The 17,885-nt window shown below is 47.3% G+C and overlaps 1 protein-coding gene across 1 annotated transcript; it reads left to right on the top strand.

The window, feature by feature from the left end:
* Positions 1 to 1,732: 1,732 nt before the first annotated feature.
* On the top strand, positions 1,733 to 4,252 carry LOC126574263 (uncharacterized). Its single transcript, XM_050234343.1, has 3 exons — positions 1,733 to 3,549; positions 3,624 to 3,849; positions 3,913 to 4,252. Exons 1-3 carry the CDS (start codon positions 3,386 to 3,388, stop codon positions 4,027 to 4,029), a joined length of 507 nt encoding a protein of 168 aa, XP_050090300.1. The 5' UTR covers positions 1,733 to 3,385; the 3' UTR covers positions 4,030 to 4,252.
* The last annotated feature ends 13,633 nt before the right edge of the window (positions 4,253 to 17,885 follow it).

Genomic DNA, 17,885 nt, shown 5'->3' with positions numbered 1-17,885 from the left:
TGCAAACTGGCCCAGTAATTACGCGGAAAACCCCTTCACAAACCCCCACATCGCGGAGTGGCGCAGGTTGGCGCCTCTTGCGTGCCTTAATTCAATAACGCTTTAATCGTTCCGCCATCGCAATTACTGGGCGCGCACATGTGTGTGTCTGTGTCTAGTGCCCACCTCGACCACCATTTTTAAGGGCTCATTAAAAAGTAGCGAAGCCTACCCCAAGTGGATGGCCCTTGAACAACTTGGCCACGCTTGGTGGGTGTCAATTCGTGGTGGGTGGGGCACACCACCACCATCGGGTTTATGTTTCATCAGGATCAGCAGCCGTACCGTCATCGTCATGATCATCAACATCGCCATGATTGTGGGCTGCCAGGCAGGGCTAGTAAGAGTTAATGTGTCCCGCTTCAGCTGCTCGGTGGTAAAGCTACGCAACAGGTATTATGCTGTTGCCAGCTCATATGGCGGCCGTATCGTGTCATATGTTCACGTTTTACATGGAACGCACGCCGTGTTCCGGTATGTTTCACGTCCCATGCGGTGAAAGAGTTGTTGCAAATGTTGCTTGTTTTCCCGGCGGGAAAATGATGGAATTGTTATGCTGTTGCTGCTGGTGCTGCTGCTCCGGCTGCTGCTCAAGGGGGCTCTGGTGGAATACTGATGAGAAATAATGAAGCAGCGAGGGAAGTGGGAACAGGTCCCTGGTTAGAGAGCTTGCCCCGTGGTAACCCTTCTACTCCTCGTGAGATCGTATCTTTAGTGGCCGAGCCTGGGACTTGGAAGGACAAATGGTGCCCTCGCGTTGCTTCTCGTCCTCCTAATGGCCGGGCTCGCTCGGGCTCCAGTTGACATTCCAACATCGTTCACTGTCGACGACGACCACGAGACAGGGAGAGAAGCAGGAGCGCATAAAAAAAAGGAAAAGAAAACTCCTTCTCGGCGCCAGCTAAGCGTTGGTTGGGATACCGGGGACCGGTGGTGGTGGTGAAGACCACAAACAAACAAACAAATGTCTAATTATTTCCTCCAACAGCGGCAGTAGTAGCAGTGGCAGCAATGGTGGCATATTCACGAGCATCACGAGAGGCAAACGCGGGTTCGTGTATGGTGGTATGTTTGTGTCATTAACAATTATCGCTCCATAGGTACAGCTCCATCGTCGTTGTCGTCGTCGTCCTGGGGCTTGCCGGTTATGCGGGAGCATGGTAAATGGTGCCGGTGGCAAATTCGGCCACACCATTGACTGACATGGTGCCTAGGCTGGTACCAGCGTCGTTGACATTAATTAAATAGCATACGGTCGGCCGGTCGTACCAGGACTGGCCGGTACCGATGGACGATGGATGGTTGAAGAAAGAAGAAGGTTGACTTCTAGTTGCTCCCGAGCAGCAAGGCACGTTCACGTTCGTTCGAGGTACATGCGCTTCTTGTGCTGGAATGTACTGGAGGCCATCCACAGGGTACGGTGTATGGCTTCTTTCGTCAGACATCATCGCTGTGTTGGTGTGTTGAATACGTGATGGTGTGTACTACAGAGTAGTTCAAATGATACTGCCCTTCCACTGCTTTACTTGATTACTTTTAATCTTTCAAGAGCATTCATCAAAAATGGCTGGTAGTATCATTCTTCTCCTCACAAAAAAAAACGCGTTAAAAGAAATGGAACACAAATGCCGACTAGATCCGTGGCGCGCGCGTTTGGCAACACTGACACGGTTCGCGAAATTCGCGGTCTTCGCGGACCTCCCCGACAACGACGACGACACTCGAGATCGGCAACGTTCTACGATTTTATGCCCGGCTCGTAACGTATGATTCACGATGATGGCACACAGAGAGCGCAGACAAACGGTCAGACAGAGAGAGCAGCAGCATGGGAGAGAACGAGAAAGAGAGAGAGAGACAGTCCGGGGACCGTGTCCCCGCGGTGATGATGATGGGGCCATGCGTTTTGGCGAGAGCATAAATACTTTAAATTGAATCAATTTCCAACGACTACCACGGACGACCACGTTCTGGGGGAGCAGCAGCAGCACCAGCATCGTCGTCGTCGTCGTCGTGGTCGTCAGTAGTGCCGGGTTCCGGGTGCTGTTACTGTGAGATAGATTCGCCGAACATCTCGTCTACATTGCTCATCGGTGCTGCTGCTGCTGCTGCTCTTGGTTGTTGGTGGAAGTCCCTTGGACTTGTACTGTTCAGGAGTGTGGTTACGAAGCTGCCGAGTCCGTGTGCAACACTCAATCGATGGAGGATCCTCAGCCTAGGGGTGCTACTCGTAATCGATCGTATTCCAGTGTGATTTGTTCTAACCCAGTGTTGAGTCTGGTGAGCCTTCTACTTACTGCTAGATAGTCAAAAATCACTCTTAGTCGACTAAACAGAGAGAAGGAGAGAGAGAGAGCCTTGAGCAAGGAAGCAAGAGCACGAGACCCGAAGAAGAATCTACTGTCCTGCTGCTCCACCTTCGGTGGTGGGTGTGTTCCTGTGTCTCTGTGTGTGTCTGTTTTCGAGAGAAATGGGGGCTCGTCGTCGGTCGTCCGCGCTCTGAATGTGAGTGAGTGAGTTTGGTTTTGGTGAGCGCGGCGACGGCGGCAAACGGCCAAGAAAACAAGCGCGCAAAACCGACCACCACCACCAGAAAGCAACAAGTTTTGGTCGTGTGCGGAAGGAAAGCTGATGTTTTGGCTTTCTCGCAGCCCCATCTGACAGCTGCTGGCAGGCGGCAGGGTAACCTTCACCTCCTCCATTACCACTCAGGCCTCGCCATCTTGCTAGTGCTGCTGCTGCTGCTGCTGCTGTTAGTAGTGCCATCGTTTGGCCTCACTAGTTCGTGTTCGTCTGCCTGCTACTGCATGGGGTGTGTATTTGCGATCTGAGTGTATGAGTGTGTGTGCACTATTCAGTTTGTGGTCGTCGTCGTCGTCGTCACCGAATAGTACCGGCCTACTACTACGCGTACGTGTGTTTTGATAGTTTTTTGACAGCCAGAGCTGTGTCGCTGTGTGTCGCGGAGCGTAATCTCGCAAAGCAAGAAGCGCAAAGCAACCCTCGGTAACGTTCCGCTTCCGTTTTCGGCAGCCCCCCCTTGTACTCATCCCAGGCGAACCATCCACCCAGTGTTTGTGTGTCGGTGTATGTGTCTGTGATTTAACTTGTTGTGTGTGGTCTTTGCAAGGCATCCGCCTACTGGGCTTCAAAGAAGAAGGAGTGACGAAAGTAAATCGAGAAGAAAGTTAAAGAAAAACGAAAGAAAACCAAAACATTCCCAGCAAGCTGTGGGGCGATTGTTGGCTTGCGAAGTTGCTACGCGTGAGCCCACAAAGTTCCTAGAAGCGTGTCCTGAAAGAGCGGAAGGAGCAGAAGAACAAACACGGTAAAAAAAAACCTCGAAATGTCCGGCCCAACGTCGTTAAGCGGAGCGGAAGAGGATGAGCAAACCAATTACGACACACCGGACGAGACGGGGCTTACGAAAGCGCAGAAGGTGGCCCTGACGGCCGCCTGGAGCATCGTCAAGAAGGATCTGGTCACTCACGGGCGCAACATATTCGTCATGTGAGTCAGGAATTGTGCCAGGAAGTTACGACGAGCTAAGTTTAATCGGATGTCACTCTTTTTTCTATCGGCAGGTTCTTCGAGGAGTACCCGAAATACCTGGACTACTTTGATTTCTCATCCGGCGATACGGGTGATCTCGGGGAAAATCGGTCCTTGCATGCGCACGCCCTGAACGTGATGAACTTCATCGGAACACTGATCGACTACGGGTTGAACGATCCTGGACTGTTGCGCTGCAGCCTCACGAAGCTGGTGCGAAACCATCGGCGGCGTAATGTGACCAAGGAGGATGTCGGGGTGAGACGCTGATGCTGGGTTTTTGTCTTCCATTTCTCAACACTCTTTTTCTCCGTCAAACAGGCGGTTGGTGGAGTGATCATGCGCTACACTTTGGACGCCCTCGACGCACATCGATCACCGACGCTCGAGGAAGCGTTCGAAGCGTTTCTCGGTACGGTCGCTGAAGCGTTCGAGTGAGTCCAAGGAGGAGAAGACCATCGGGAGATCGGCTGCTTCGAAGAGGCGACGCAGATAGTGACATAGTCTGCCCGAAGAGGGACTCTCTCGCGAGCGCACGCTTGCGCTCTGTCTGTCTCTGCAACTCGCTCGCCTCGCCGCCCCTATCGCTTTCCGGGAAACATTCCAACATGGACGTGCGCTTTTTATGATCAGAAAATAGAATAAAATTTTGAGTATCGTATCCTATCGTCCACCAGTTCCAGTTCCTGGAAGGGACGTTCTACTAGGAAGTATTGTAGGAGATTAATAAGAAAATTCTCCACCTGGAGTCGAGTTCGACGTGATCAGAGTTTTTTTATGAACTGAGGCCAGAAGACCAACCTTCAAGATCACTCTAATTGAGTTCAATTAAAGGCAATCAAGCACAAAGTTTGCCCGTTCTCGCGACCACCAACCGATCGATCGTCCGACGAGAGCAGCACAAAAGCACATCCGCCTGCGGCCTGCGATGATTAATCTTATCACTACCGATCCCCCGTCTATCCCAAGACTTCTTCCTTCTTCGACCAAGCACTTCATGTGAGCAAAGTTTAGAACAGCTCGATGCTCTACCGTGTGCTAGAGAGCGGAGTGAACCGAAGGTCCATTGCGAAGGTTGCAGGACTATAAATCGTTCACCTCACGCGACGTACGAACGGTATCGGCATCGGTAGCGGCATATTGAAGCGTGACTGGGTGCGCTTCCGCCGGTGGGTTGAGTTTTCGCGGATAATTTACTCGCGGAACTCTCCGATTCTGGTGCATTTATCGTGAGAGGACCAGCACGTAGCAGTCCCGCAAGGCGTTTCGATTATCCCGGGTGGTGTTCGATTTTTCGCGTGGAATGATATCCGGTTCCAGGTGCCATTGTTCTAGTTTTGCTATCACGGAAGTCCACAATTGTTTCACAAAAGGCCATTGTGTAGCAGCCCGTCCCTAGCGTTCAGTTCAGGGAGTACCGGAACAGGAAATAGTAATATTTCTTTCACCTCGCCTCCTCACCGCATGCCTTTTCCTCCCTCCCATTTATCTACCCTGCCATTCATTCGTACAGACTGGCGTCTTAGGAAAGGGTGCTGGTACTCTTGTTATCTTGCTTGCTTGCGCTGTTAACCTTTTGCAAAAGCTCCCACTGAGCGAACAACCGTACGCGGTAGAATGAGTGCGATAAACGAGGCAAGGATGGGTGAACCGGAAATGGAGGCGCCTCGAAATGGAGGCGCCTCGAAATGGAGGCGCCTAAAAAGCGGAAGTTTCAAAACGGCGCCAACTCGAGCACGAATAGTTGCGCAACAGGGAAGGGAAAGGAGTGGAAGTTTGATAACAGAAGTGACAGTAAATCAACGCCCAATGGACTTGATGGTCTGGTGGAACCATAATTTGTGTTGCCTTTCGAGTCGACCGTGCGACTCGCCAGTAAACGGCGGTCCGCGATAGTGAGTTGTTTTGCGAGGATTTCTGGAAGCCAACCGTCATCATCATCATCATCATCTTCATCATCCTTGTGACATGGATTATGAGTTGCAAGTTATTGCAGAGCCTGGCACTGTGTCCGTGATGCAGTTGCAGGCCCTCAACCAGAAGCATCCGAAAAGCAACAGAAGAAACTTTTTGGGTGTTTTTGTCTCGCCTCTCGCAACTGCCATCCCAAAAAGGGCGCCCAAGTTTTAACAAACACTCATTTAAGAGCTAAAACGACGTCGTCGGTGCCCTTCGGAGGGGCGGTGGGGAAAGGTGTTCAGTGTTTTTAGTGCCCGACCGAATGCTCCGTTGTCTCTTCTTCCACTAGTTGCTGCATTTGCTGGCCACTACATTGTGCACGCGATAGCCCCCGGGGGTGTGCTAGGAGAGCTCAACAAAGTTTTCGTTAGCCCACATCCCAAGGAGCACCCTTGGCAAGAGAGCGAGAGAGAGAGAGGGCGAGGCGGCACATGAAAAGTTCCGAAAACCCTTTTCTCACGGCGTACTTCTGCCAGCCCGATACCCCAACAAGTCTTTTCGGCGATGACACTCTGGGAGAGCTTGAGGTTCGTGAATAATGGCCCCCGGCACCCTCTGTCTCCATTAGTTTGCTTCCTTTCCCACCTCCTAGCGCGGATACTAGCACGCGCGCGCGTCCAAAGTTGGCAGTTGGAATGGCACGAGCAATGGTGAAACGAAATGAGCAAGATAATGCCCGGGTGTTTTTGTGTTTCGTTTTTTTTGGTCACGGTTAGTGGCGCGTTGCAGAGCTGGTAGAAAAGGCATGATGGAGTCTGGTATTTCGCTTGGTCAGCACGTTCTTCGATGTCCATCCAGGGGTTTTCATTGCTGGGAGCACCGGTGGGGTGGTGACATTATGAAGACAGAAGCCATTTACAAATCGTCTCCGAGCGTTTTACACTTCACGAGCTTTTCAACGGAATTCCAAGGGCTCCAAGGGCTTAAGTCTAAGGACATAAGTATGATCGTGTTTCGATTCGATTTTAAGGCGGGAGAAGAAGGCATTAGATGTATTGTTGGACATTCGATGGATTACTGCGTAGCCTACTTCGTACGTCATTATGCAAGTTATTCTTTTTTCTGCAAAATGCGCATTCAAAATAGACATCAAATATCTAAAAGAGAAGCAAAAACTAAACTACAATTTCTTGATAAGTTGGAGTAGTGAAAAAGTTCCCTCAAAGCATTCGGAATATTGTGTGCAAACAGGTGTATTAATTGTACTTATTATGCTTCGTACTTCGATAGATCGTTCCCAGTAACTCATTTTCACTACTAGATATCATTCTCGCGGAGTCGTACGTCCCCCTTAGACCACACAAAGCAAAAGGATTCATCATCATCATCATCACCTTCCCTTCCTGGTTCGATTGTGCTCCGCGAAAACTCCGACTCGGCGCCAAGATAAATAGCTGCACTTTCCGAAGCCCACCAAACCGCATTTATTTCAAACTCTTCCCACCTTTCCTTCCTCTCCTTGCCACTACTTTTCTCACGGAAAGAAAATGAATTCCTACGCGAGAACTTTCCCTCTCACGCCGTCCGCCCACCAAACTAAAAGGGAAATAATTTATGCTCGATGTGCGCTGAAGTGTGTGTGCGTTTGTGGGTGGAAATTCCGCTGAAAGATAACCCCACCAGCATCCCCTTGGCTTCCTGGGCAACCCGTTAATAATTGGCCAAACGGTGGAATCGAACCGGAAACGGGCGGGCGCCGGTCGCAGCAAAATTCTTTCGCTGCTCGCACACAGCGCCAGCGCCATTAATCATTGCTGGGTGCCACGGTGCGAAAGGTGCGATTATGAGGTCCGTCCTTGGAGGTGGCAGCGGGAGGTGGGGGAGGTGAAATGAGAACTCGAAATCGAAATCAAATCGTCGGTTCTTCAGGTGAGCGAAAACAAAAGGTAAACGGGCGGCATTCTGTCTGAGGAAATGGGGAATGTTGGAAGGAAGGAATGGCTATGAGTATGATTATGCTAGGATATTATTAATCCCCCTCCCCGGGCTCCAGGTCACATTCATTCCGATTTGTAGGTCATTTGTAGCTATTAAACGGTGCGCAGTGATTGCTTCTTAATCGATCGATCGATTGATGTCGGCTTGTTTGTTGGGATGTAATCACCGAGTTTAGGGTAATGTGCAATTGGGTAATTAACGTGCAAAATCCGTAAGCATTAATACCACCAGCAGTAACAGGGCGAGAGAATGTTAGTGCAACCAATGGTGGCAGTGGTGGTCAACATCAACAAACGGACACAGCAGCGCCGTGCATTAACATGAGCATTGGACATCGGTTTAACGGTTGCAATCGAATCGCCGCTGCACCAGGGGGAAGCCACAACTCTCTCCCATTCTGTTTGCTAGCCATCGGAAAGGAAATCAGCCACCAGCGCTTCACGGCTGGGTGGCGTCGTCGTCCTTGTGATGAAACTTTGGATCCAACTCCAACCGATCGATCGATTGGCTGGCTGATGGATTGGCGCTTTGGGTTCGATTCCTACAGTTCGCTCGCGGAGTGTATATGTGGATGTGGAGTGCACGAACATGCGGAAGTGAAACTTGTGCCCACGACACCACAGGCAACGGGGCAATGTTGCGTGAAATGTGTTACATCATTTTAGCATTAGCACACGGGACCGGTAGAAGCAACAGCAGAGAGTGAAATGGAAACAAATGATAATGTTTTCACTAAACTCAGGTTAAGGAAAGCGTCGGTCGCTCAGGTCGCTGGTTTCGGTGCGGTTCTAGGTGCAAATGAAGCGGAAGTCGAACGAGTGATGAAATTGATTACACATACACGCACGCACACACACGGCCGATACGGGGCTGTGGCGTCCATCAAACATGTTGTCGAACCAGCACTGAAGCGTTGTTGAGGCTCAGAGTCCCTTCGGTGCGCCAGAAGCGTACGGCGCTTACCACAAGTCGTAATTTCCGTTTCGATCCAGTGGAGGGATTTGGGATTCGATGTCAGGTGTGTTGGGTCCGATGGCAGATAAGCACAAACCCCGGTTGTACCTGGCGTGCGGTCGTACTGTGGATCTGCATATCGAACAGGACCGTCAGCTGGCAGCTTTTGAGAGGAGTGGTTAATGGAATGTAGTTTTGGTTTCGTATCGAAGGCTGTCATCAACGAGCCGAATGAGAAGCTTTCCAGAATATATCTTCACAATGCGACGCAGCGGGGGGTTTGTCGATTCGTCTTCATCGAAATGTCAACGAAATGTGACTTTGGGGAAGAATGAATACAACTCATCGTCGAACATCAACTCCAGCCCCCAAAAAGGATTCGCAATTAAAATCCACAGAATTCCGTGCTCTTACTGGTGTCTTTCTGTTGCTTGCTGAGGGCGTCTCCCGACGTTTGATAAATGGAGGAAAATTAGGCAATGATGAAATTCGTGTGGCACCAACATCAATCCATCCGGCGCGCGACCTCCGCTCTCTGGCGTTCGTTGATAGGGAAATTAGAACGCATTCATCAAGGTCCCGCATCCTGTCACAGAGGAGATGGTGCGGTAATGAGGCAGCTACCGGGTAGGTCCGGGAGAGAGAAATCAATTTTCGGGTGTAAAACCGATGTAATCCATTTCATCCAATCGCTCGGTGACGCGATGGGAGCCCGGGAAGTCTAATCTTCTGCGCCATTGCTGTGGAAGCTCACGACGTTCAACTCCGGAACTGCGCCCTTCCTTTCACGACCACCGTGGTCGTTGGTTTCGTGGATTAGATTGAAGCCACTGGCAATTTTCAGGACCTGCTAAAGAAGAAGAAAAAAATGAATACCTCGCTGTCGCGCATTTCAACGGCCACCCACGGTCCGTAGTATGGTTTCTGGGGGGAAATGTGGGAAAACTAATCTTGTGTCCGTTGTCCTTTTCCGGGTGATTTCGCGAGGAGAGAGCTAACCGCTCTTTCTACCGTCACCTCGCATCGCTGGGCTTAACACTTTCAATTTCTAGGATTATTAATTTCAAGCCCCAGGATTCTCGGTTCTCGGGCTTCCAAAAAGTTAAGGGTCACCCGGAGATGGACCCAAGGTTTGGCGATTGTAAATGACCACCCGTCTACCGGTGGGGTGGGGAAAGGAAGTCGTTTTATTTGAAATTAATTTCCGTCCGCGCGCGTTCCGAAAGTCCTCGCCACATCAACCACTGTGGGGAGCCGGTGGAGTAAGTGAAGTCCCTTTTCTCTGGTGATTGCTTTGGTGTGGCGGTATGTTGCGGTTGAGTTTCGGTTTGATGCCACTCCATGACAGGCGGGAGGTAACGACGACAGGTAAAGTAATGGCCAAGTGTCAGATACATTTCTAATTGATTTCTCGGTCGGAGGACGACGACCAACTCTTGCGCTGCATAGTGTTTTGAGACTAACGATCTTTCGGGTTAGCTTTAATGCTGCGAGGACTGTTGAAGTAGCGAACGATTTTTTTTAAAGGTTTTCAGATTAGGTAAACAATGTCAGAAAACAGATAAAAGAAACAAATTAAATCTCTCCATTCACCGGAGCATATTTTGAGCGCTGTATCAGAATTAAGTTGCAGAAATTATTAACCTTTTCACAATAAATTTGAGTTATATTGGACAGTTCAGCCATTGCGAAAGAAGAGTTGATTATTTTTTTGTGTAAATCTTTACTTCATTTTTTAACTACAATTTGTCGATAATTTTTAATGTTTAGTTGAACCGTAGAGTCGTGGTTTTACAGATACTTTCTTTTGGAAAAAAGCATTTAACACCAAAGAATTTCCTTATCGTAGCCATCCTCATACCGTAAACAATTTTCTAATGATAGGTACCATTGAATTAGCATCAATCATGAACGAATCTTGTTTTTCTTTTTGCGGAGAAAAACTTCAAATCCTAATTTCAATTTTTGCCTCGGTTTTTTGTGTGCTAACCACCGTCAGTTCATTATTTTCTCGTTGATGGTAAAACTTTGCAGCAGAATCTCTTATCCCCTATTCCCGTGAGAGGTACGATATTTGTTTTAGATTAACATTGATTTCCGATTCCACCATTTTTTTCCGAGTGAATCCTCTGAATCAAATACCAGCTGGTCTGCGCTGGAGCCCCGGACAAACGCTCTCCCGAAGGAAACGCTCATTTCCATTTGATCTCTTTGGTTTCTATTTCGATACTCCATTCCATATGGCTCCCAGCTGGTGTCGCGTACGATACATGAACCACAGGAACGAAGTAATGGAATTCAAATATACAATCAAAACCCCTACCACCAACTCGCTCCATGCTTTTACTTGATTTCATTCGTTTAAAAGAAACACACCGAGGATTGTTCGCACTATTTTATCAAACAACAATCAACCACAAACTGTCCAAATGGAAAATTTCATGCAGCCTCGGGGGTAATTCCAAGGGGGCTTGCCGTTGCGGTATAGAAATGAGGGGAAAAAACATCCCTGGAATAACGAAGCCACGATGAAATGCTGCAACAATTTTGCACCAAAAGCCACCGACACCGGGTGCGTGTATCGGACGTTTCCGTTCGCGTTCTGCTGGCGGTGGCGTTGGTTTTTCATCGGGAAAAACCACTCGCAAAACGTGCCCATCGTTCACCGTCCACTGCACCGTACTGCTGGTTCTACGGGGTACGCGTTCTGGTGAGCAGAATGATGAGGTCTTGTCACTGGCATCGGATCCGGGTCGAACGGACCAGTCCTTCCATGCCCACCAGGACCAGGACCAAAAACCACGGCCTTCCCAGTACCGACTTCACATGCCAGGTAGCAAAGGGAAATGAAAAGCCGCTCGTTGATGGGAAAAGTTCAATCAAACGCGCATAACCGTGATGTAACGTTTGCGGAGCCGTAGCCGGGCCCCGTCTCTTTCCAGCAATGAAAAGGAATCGTTAAACAAGAAGCCGCTTGAAGCAGTGCTTGGAAAACTGGGCTTCCGATCAGCATTCGTAATGATTACATCGAGCCGTGCTCGTGGTTCGCGGCCAGGACCGCATTTGTGTTCCGTTCCATTTTTTTCTCTCTCTTTCACTCTTTAATACCGATGACCTCCGATAACGATCCGGGAACGCACGCTGCAGGTCATTGGGTGGGTCAGGGTTAACGGTAAAATGGGAATGTATCCGATCGAAGTGAAGCATACTTCGCGTGGCCCTGGCCATGCCACAAGGCAGAAGCACCGCTACCAGCGTACTGAAATGATTTGGTTTTATCGGAGGTCATACTCGGGATGCAGGAATTAACCACCAAACAACAAAAAAAAAGATGGTGCGGCTAACGATGTGACCAACGGAGTGGTAAAAGTGGAGCGAAGCCAAAATCGAAACAGACACAAAAAAAACCTAAAATAAAAATCACGCAAAACCTCATCCCACGTGGAACGGAAGTAACGAGTTGCTAAAGGAAATGTAACTGAACCGCGGTCTGCTTTTTGAACAAAAACCATTTTCCGGCCAGGAACTCGGAAGCCACACGGAAGCCTACCAACGTGTGGTTGCCACCAGCGCTCGATTTGAGGTTTTGTTTGATGGATGCTTTTGCCAGTACGGACTGCGGTGCCGATTGATCGGCCATTGGTCATGCAATGTTCACGCAAACGTATATTCCGCGTTTGTTTTGAGGTTTTTTGCATAAATTTCTGGCTGTTTCTGGTCTGGTCGGAAATTCGTTGCAAAGAATGCAAATTGACGAGGAAGGAATTGTGCCCCCCGGGAGGGGGCGAGAAGTGAATCGCAATGGCAGCGATCGATATCTCTCTTGTTTGCTACCGGATGGTGCGGTGACTGTACATTTCATTCAGGATCGATTATTTGTTATGCAATTTATTCATTTGACTTTGGCTCAATGTTTCTTGTTTTAATTTTTATCTACATCTCGGAAGTAATGGGAAATATGGAGCATTTTCATAGCATTGGGTGAACTGCAAACTGAACTGTCAGTTGAGTTTAATTAAGTTTACAATCGATCAGAAGTATTTTTTGAAATTATGGGTTCTTTTAGACAATACAATTATTTGCAGACTTCATTAATCTGCTTCTTTTAACAAATAAAACACGGAAAACTTTTAAAAGAAACCTTCAAAGTAACAAAACTATCCATGTTCCCAATTTATTCTCACATTTCCATCGCTCTTTTGAAAACTGCTTGTCTATTGGAAATCCAAATTGTACGTGTTATACACTAATAATTTGGTTCAGTTTCGTGGTATTTCACTGCCTCATTCTCGATTTAAAATCCCTTTTCCGCGTTTCAGTTGCAGGGATTGCATTGATTTTTTTGTTACTTCAGTGTTGTGATCATGCAATCACCTTTCTAGACGCAAAAATTCTATATTTGTATAATAACTTTTGCTATAAACCGTTCATGAACATCTATTATGAGCAAACTATACCTCGATAAACTCAATTTTGATCACCATTTCGATGTTAGTTCAATCTGTTGAAATACGAACTGTAGCAATCGCTACATAATAACCACAACGAGTTGGTGGACAGCATAATTTGAATTTATGTTTCAAAACCACCACTTGCTCTCCGGAAACACCATTCCAGAGGTCACGCCGTTGGACATATTTTCGAAATAAAAATATAAAACCCCTCCAAACCTAACCACCGAACGTAAACGACAATAGAGTGGGATAGAGTGAGGCTCAGAACAGAATGGCGGATCCAGGAAAATCCAATCAATTGAACGTTGCATCCTAGGCGATCGGAACCGGCCGTGACCTATTAGCTTCCGCTAGAAGCCAGACCACACCAACTGACCGAGCAGTTCGGGCACCTCATGTGTCCCCGGTGTGGTCCGGTTTGTGGTTGGCCGATTAAACATCACCAGCAGCCCAAAGCAGGATAACGAGAAGCGATTGAGACCATTTTTTCGCAAACCCACCATCGACCGCGATCGCGTGTTGGAGTTGATGGTTTTTCATTGGAAGCCCACCATCAACCATCGGTGGCTGGAGCTGGAAATTAATTGATGGATTAGGGATTCATTCCGATGAGCGATCGATGGGATGCTGTGCGTGTCTGACAGCCCAGTAACATGCCAGGCCAGGCGTACCAGGAGTAACTCTTTATGAGGGTATTTAGCTGGAATCGATTCGATCAATCACATCTGCATGCGGTGGGTGTTGTTGATGGCCCTTTTTTGCCCCTCTTCCTCCTGCAATCTGTGGCACTGATTGACACCTTGTCCGTTGGCGGTCGTAATCATCGGTTATGGCATCGAAAGGCACCGGCAAGCTTGATGGAGGTGTGTATGGCATATGTTTGGCCGCAGGATATCGATCAATTCCGATTGGATTCGATGAAGGAAATAATAAACTCGATTTTGCAAAATGTCATAATCATCATTTCGAACCAGTAATAACATGGGATGTACCAGGGAAACCAATCCAGTTTTCCACCTATATTTTCTCCAAACTTTACTCGTACTACACCAGGTCTCAAGGGTCTCAAGCTCATATTTGCATGCCGGCTGCAGTTTAAAATATCAACAAGTCCGCGAGCCATTTCATTCACATAATTTTACAGGTGTATGGCTTTATAAGATTTGATTTTTTTGGTGCCGGTGTGTTTGTGGCCAGAGAGGCAAAGGAAATTCCAAAACTGGACTCCGCACCGCGAAAATGAACAACTCCGTTGCCGAAACCCGATGATGGAGGCGCCAGGTAACCGGTAAAATTGCATACTGTCATGCGTTAGAGATTGGAATTGATTTTTTTTCTTGCTCTAATTTGATCATCGTCGCCTGGTATATTTTACAGTGATCACAAAATCAGTTTTTATTTTTTTACTTCCACCAAACCAAAGAGCCAAAAAAAAAGAACCAAAGATTGGTTGATTCGATGATTCGTCAAGTGAATTAAGTTTGGCAATTATTTAGATTTGAATAAAAACTACGGCGAGTACATCAAGAACTAATTGTGGTAAAAAGAAAATTTCCTGATTTTAGCTGAGCCATTTCATAGACAGAGAAAATGCCTTCAATCAGATGATCGAGTAAAGGAGTGCTCAGTCGAAATTCAAAAAGACTGGCACTAATCTGTAGAAATCAGACCTCTGAGGAACGGGATCAAGCATGTTTTCAGCTTCAATTGCATATGTCTGAAAATCGAAATCATGATCTCAAGAACAACGAGAAAGGATGATAATGATAGCGAAAGACGAAGGCAGCAATGAAATCAGGGTCGTATATGTGGAACAAATGCGAATCATCCCGTGGTTCATTTACTTCGAGCCGCATTCCTATATGGTTCTACAATCCCCCACCATGAAATATCGTGTGTTGTTATAGGGAAGATGGATAAGGTGTGTTAACATAGCACAAAAATGCACCAAAAAATTTATGCACCAGACAAAAAACAAAAAATATAGAACACCAAAAAGCTTCCGAATTTAAAAAATTACATTGAAATCCCGTTTCCGTTTTTATGTTGCATTTAAAATTATACATTCAACATCTTAAATATACTCGACTTTCCGAGTGGCAGAACGAAGTTTGCCGGGAATGACTAGCCCCAGAATAAAATTGCATAGAACGAACAATTAATAAATAAACTTATCATAAATATACACCGCGGACGAAGCCGTGAGTTTAATATCTCTGTCATAGACCATGGAACGAGAGTAATGCGCTTTGGCGTTAGGCAATTCCATACGAAAATAAAGCTGCGATGTGTTTCCCGCAGAAAAGTGTGAAATTGTTTAACAAGACGAGCATGATAAACTCCAGCCCATTGACCTTTCGGTATCAGATGGCGATAATCTTATGCCGCATCCCGCACACATACACGCTCTTGAAGAAAGGCTCACGGCCGTAGCACGTCCCTAATGCCTTGGTTCACTCGGATGATGGATTGACCCACAAACCACACTCGACACACTTTATCTCCTTTTCGCCAATGGCTTGGGACTGCAAGGTGGTAGTATTAGTAGTGGCAGTAATGCGATTATTGGGGAGTTGATCATGGCAAAAAAGTGTAATAAAATGTCCTTCATCAGGCGAGACAAACAAGACACGCAGCAGCAGCACCAGCACCAGGACCAGCAGGAGCAGTAGCATGGCAATAAATTGTGACCACTTTTCCACATCATTTATCTCCCATTTTTATGCCAACCGCCTTGTAGGCCGTTGTCGTTGGGATGTACCCCCTTCCACCCCCTGGGGGGGTGGGTTATCCCGGAGCAATCGGTTGGGCGTGTGAAGCGTTGGGCGACACCGTGACGGGTGCCTTGAAAAGGTGCTCACATAAAGAGCACGGGAGCATGATGAACATGACACCATTTATCATGCGAAGGATACCCCCTTCAGCCCGCACCACCGGCGTACCCGAAAACCAAACTGGCATACACACTTACGCACACATTCTTTCATCCTTCGATAACGGGCATTATCTTTGGGAATTTCGAGGATGACGCCTACCAGAGGGCGGTTGGCAGTGACGAAAGCCCGAAAGTGTCATTCAATTACACCACAAAACCGAAAATTCACTCCCACTCAAGCCATTCCTTCTTCCGCAACGATCCTTCTCCGGTGAATCACTTGGTCGGCCGTCAAGTCAGTTGGCCAAGTGTCTGGGGACTGGGTGGAAGTTGTCGGAGGTGATAACTACTACTGGCCAAGTTTTGAACCCTTTTTGGGTTCTTCTCAATCGAGGAGAGGTTGTCCGCGTAAGGGGCATGCTGCTCAACACGCAGCTTCCTTTTTCCGGTGATGTCCCCTGATTATGCTGCTTTTTCAGTACCGGTCCAATGTAAAAAACTCGGAAGCCTTGAGCATTTTTCCCGAGTGGACCTGAGTGACAGAGCACCTCCGTCACTTCGCAGCAGCTTTTCAATTTTCCATCATATCGGGCGCTTCGAGCGGGGGTGATTTGAAAGAATGCTCAAATGATGAATGGTTTCTCGATCGGTAGGGGTGAGGAATTGGGACAACCTTAGGGTGAAAGATGGCTAGTGATGGTGTCAATATGTTTTGTTCTTTTCTTCCAACAGAGATGTTGTTCTTTTCTTCCAACAGAAAAGAAAAGAAAACAATATCGATAAAGGACTGTCGGGCGGATTATCGTTCGTTGTTTGGTGACTCAGAAAGATACTGAGATGGTTTGACCATTGGATGGAGATCGGAAATTTGTATTCTATTTCGTAGAAATTGATAAATAGATAAATAGATCGTAGCTAAAAGTCTTATTGAACTAGCAAAAAAGTGGTTGAACTGAAAGTCCAATAGAACTCGACCTGGTTGATGGATGATAAATGACGTCTTCCTGTTTACTTTCTTATTAGACGTTTCATTTTTGTATTGTTTTGTGTACCGAATCAGTCGAGACATTTCATGTTATTTTTTTTATAAAATTGATTTTGAGGCGTTGAAGTACAAATGATGGCCTAAATTATCGACGAACCAAAGAAGTTCTTTTAAATATTTGGTGAACCGTTGATTTGATGTCGTGAGTTGTCCCTTGCATGCTTCGAGGTGCACTGAATTACATACTTACAAGTTACGTTTCTTTGACCGGTCTTTTGAAAAACCACATACTCGAATCTTAAATTTTCAGCGTATCATCGATTATGATAGCTTCCTACGAAAAAAATTCCTTCATTTTACCTGCCACTTCTAAACATATTTGCAAGTTTCCTACAAGATGCGGTGCTGGAATGGTAACAGGTGGTCATCCTGAAGCTGTTGGTAGTAAAACTACCAAAACTAGTGATTGAGATATCCTTCTAAACATCACTTTAGTAAGACTTTCCGTTTTGCCCGACTGAAATTCATATTTGAAATTGGCGGCATAGAAATGTTTTACAATTTATGTACCAGTGCTCCTTTTCAAAGTTAAGACCTAAAAAAAACCAAAAAAAAAACGGTGGTAGAAAATTATAAATTCATCGCACAGCTGTTTCTAAGTAGTTTTGTTCCGCTCCGAAAAACCTGCCAACTATCTCGCCCGACAAGAGCACCGAAAAGTCCAAGCCACACCAGCCTCGCAGTGGACGGATATGTCTCGAGAGAGAGAGAGATCCCGGCTGCCTTCATCGAGCAGACCTACTGGGGCTGCTCCAAGGCTGCTACTGTGCTGCGTCATGTAGAAAAAGAAAGCTGACACTCCAGCACACACACCCCTCACGCTCACTTAATGCCAATTTGTTTGAATTGCCTCACTTTGCATGGCCAAACTATTTGCCTTTTGGTGCGCCCTTCCCTTCGACAACCATCGGAAACAGATGACGCTCGCTCAGGTAGCGTCGTGGAGGAGCTAGGAGCCACGCCACGCCACGCCACGTAACCGAACCGAACCAAAACGTCGCTTACATCGCCATCGCCTTTTGGAGCCCGGCACCCGAAAGGGAGATCCAAGATGAGCTTGTAATTAAGA

The sequence above is a fragment of the Anopheles aquasalis genome, chromosome 3, assembly GCF_943734665.1.
Source record: "Anopheles aquasalis chromosome 3, idAnoAquaMG_Q_19, whole genome shotgun sequence".
Lineage (NCBI taxonomy): Eukaryota > Metazoa > Arthropoda > Insecta > Diptera > Culicidae > Anopheles > Anopheles aquasalis.
The sequence above is the reverse complement of the archived record's forward strand: the minus strand, read 5'-3'. Positions and strand labels throughout refer to the sequence as shown.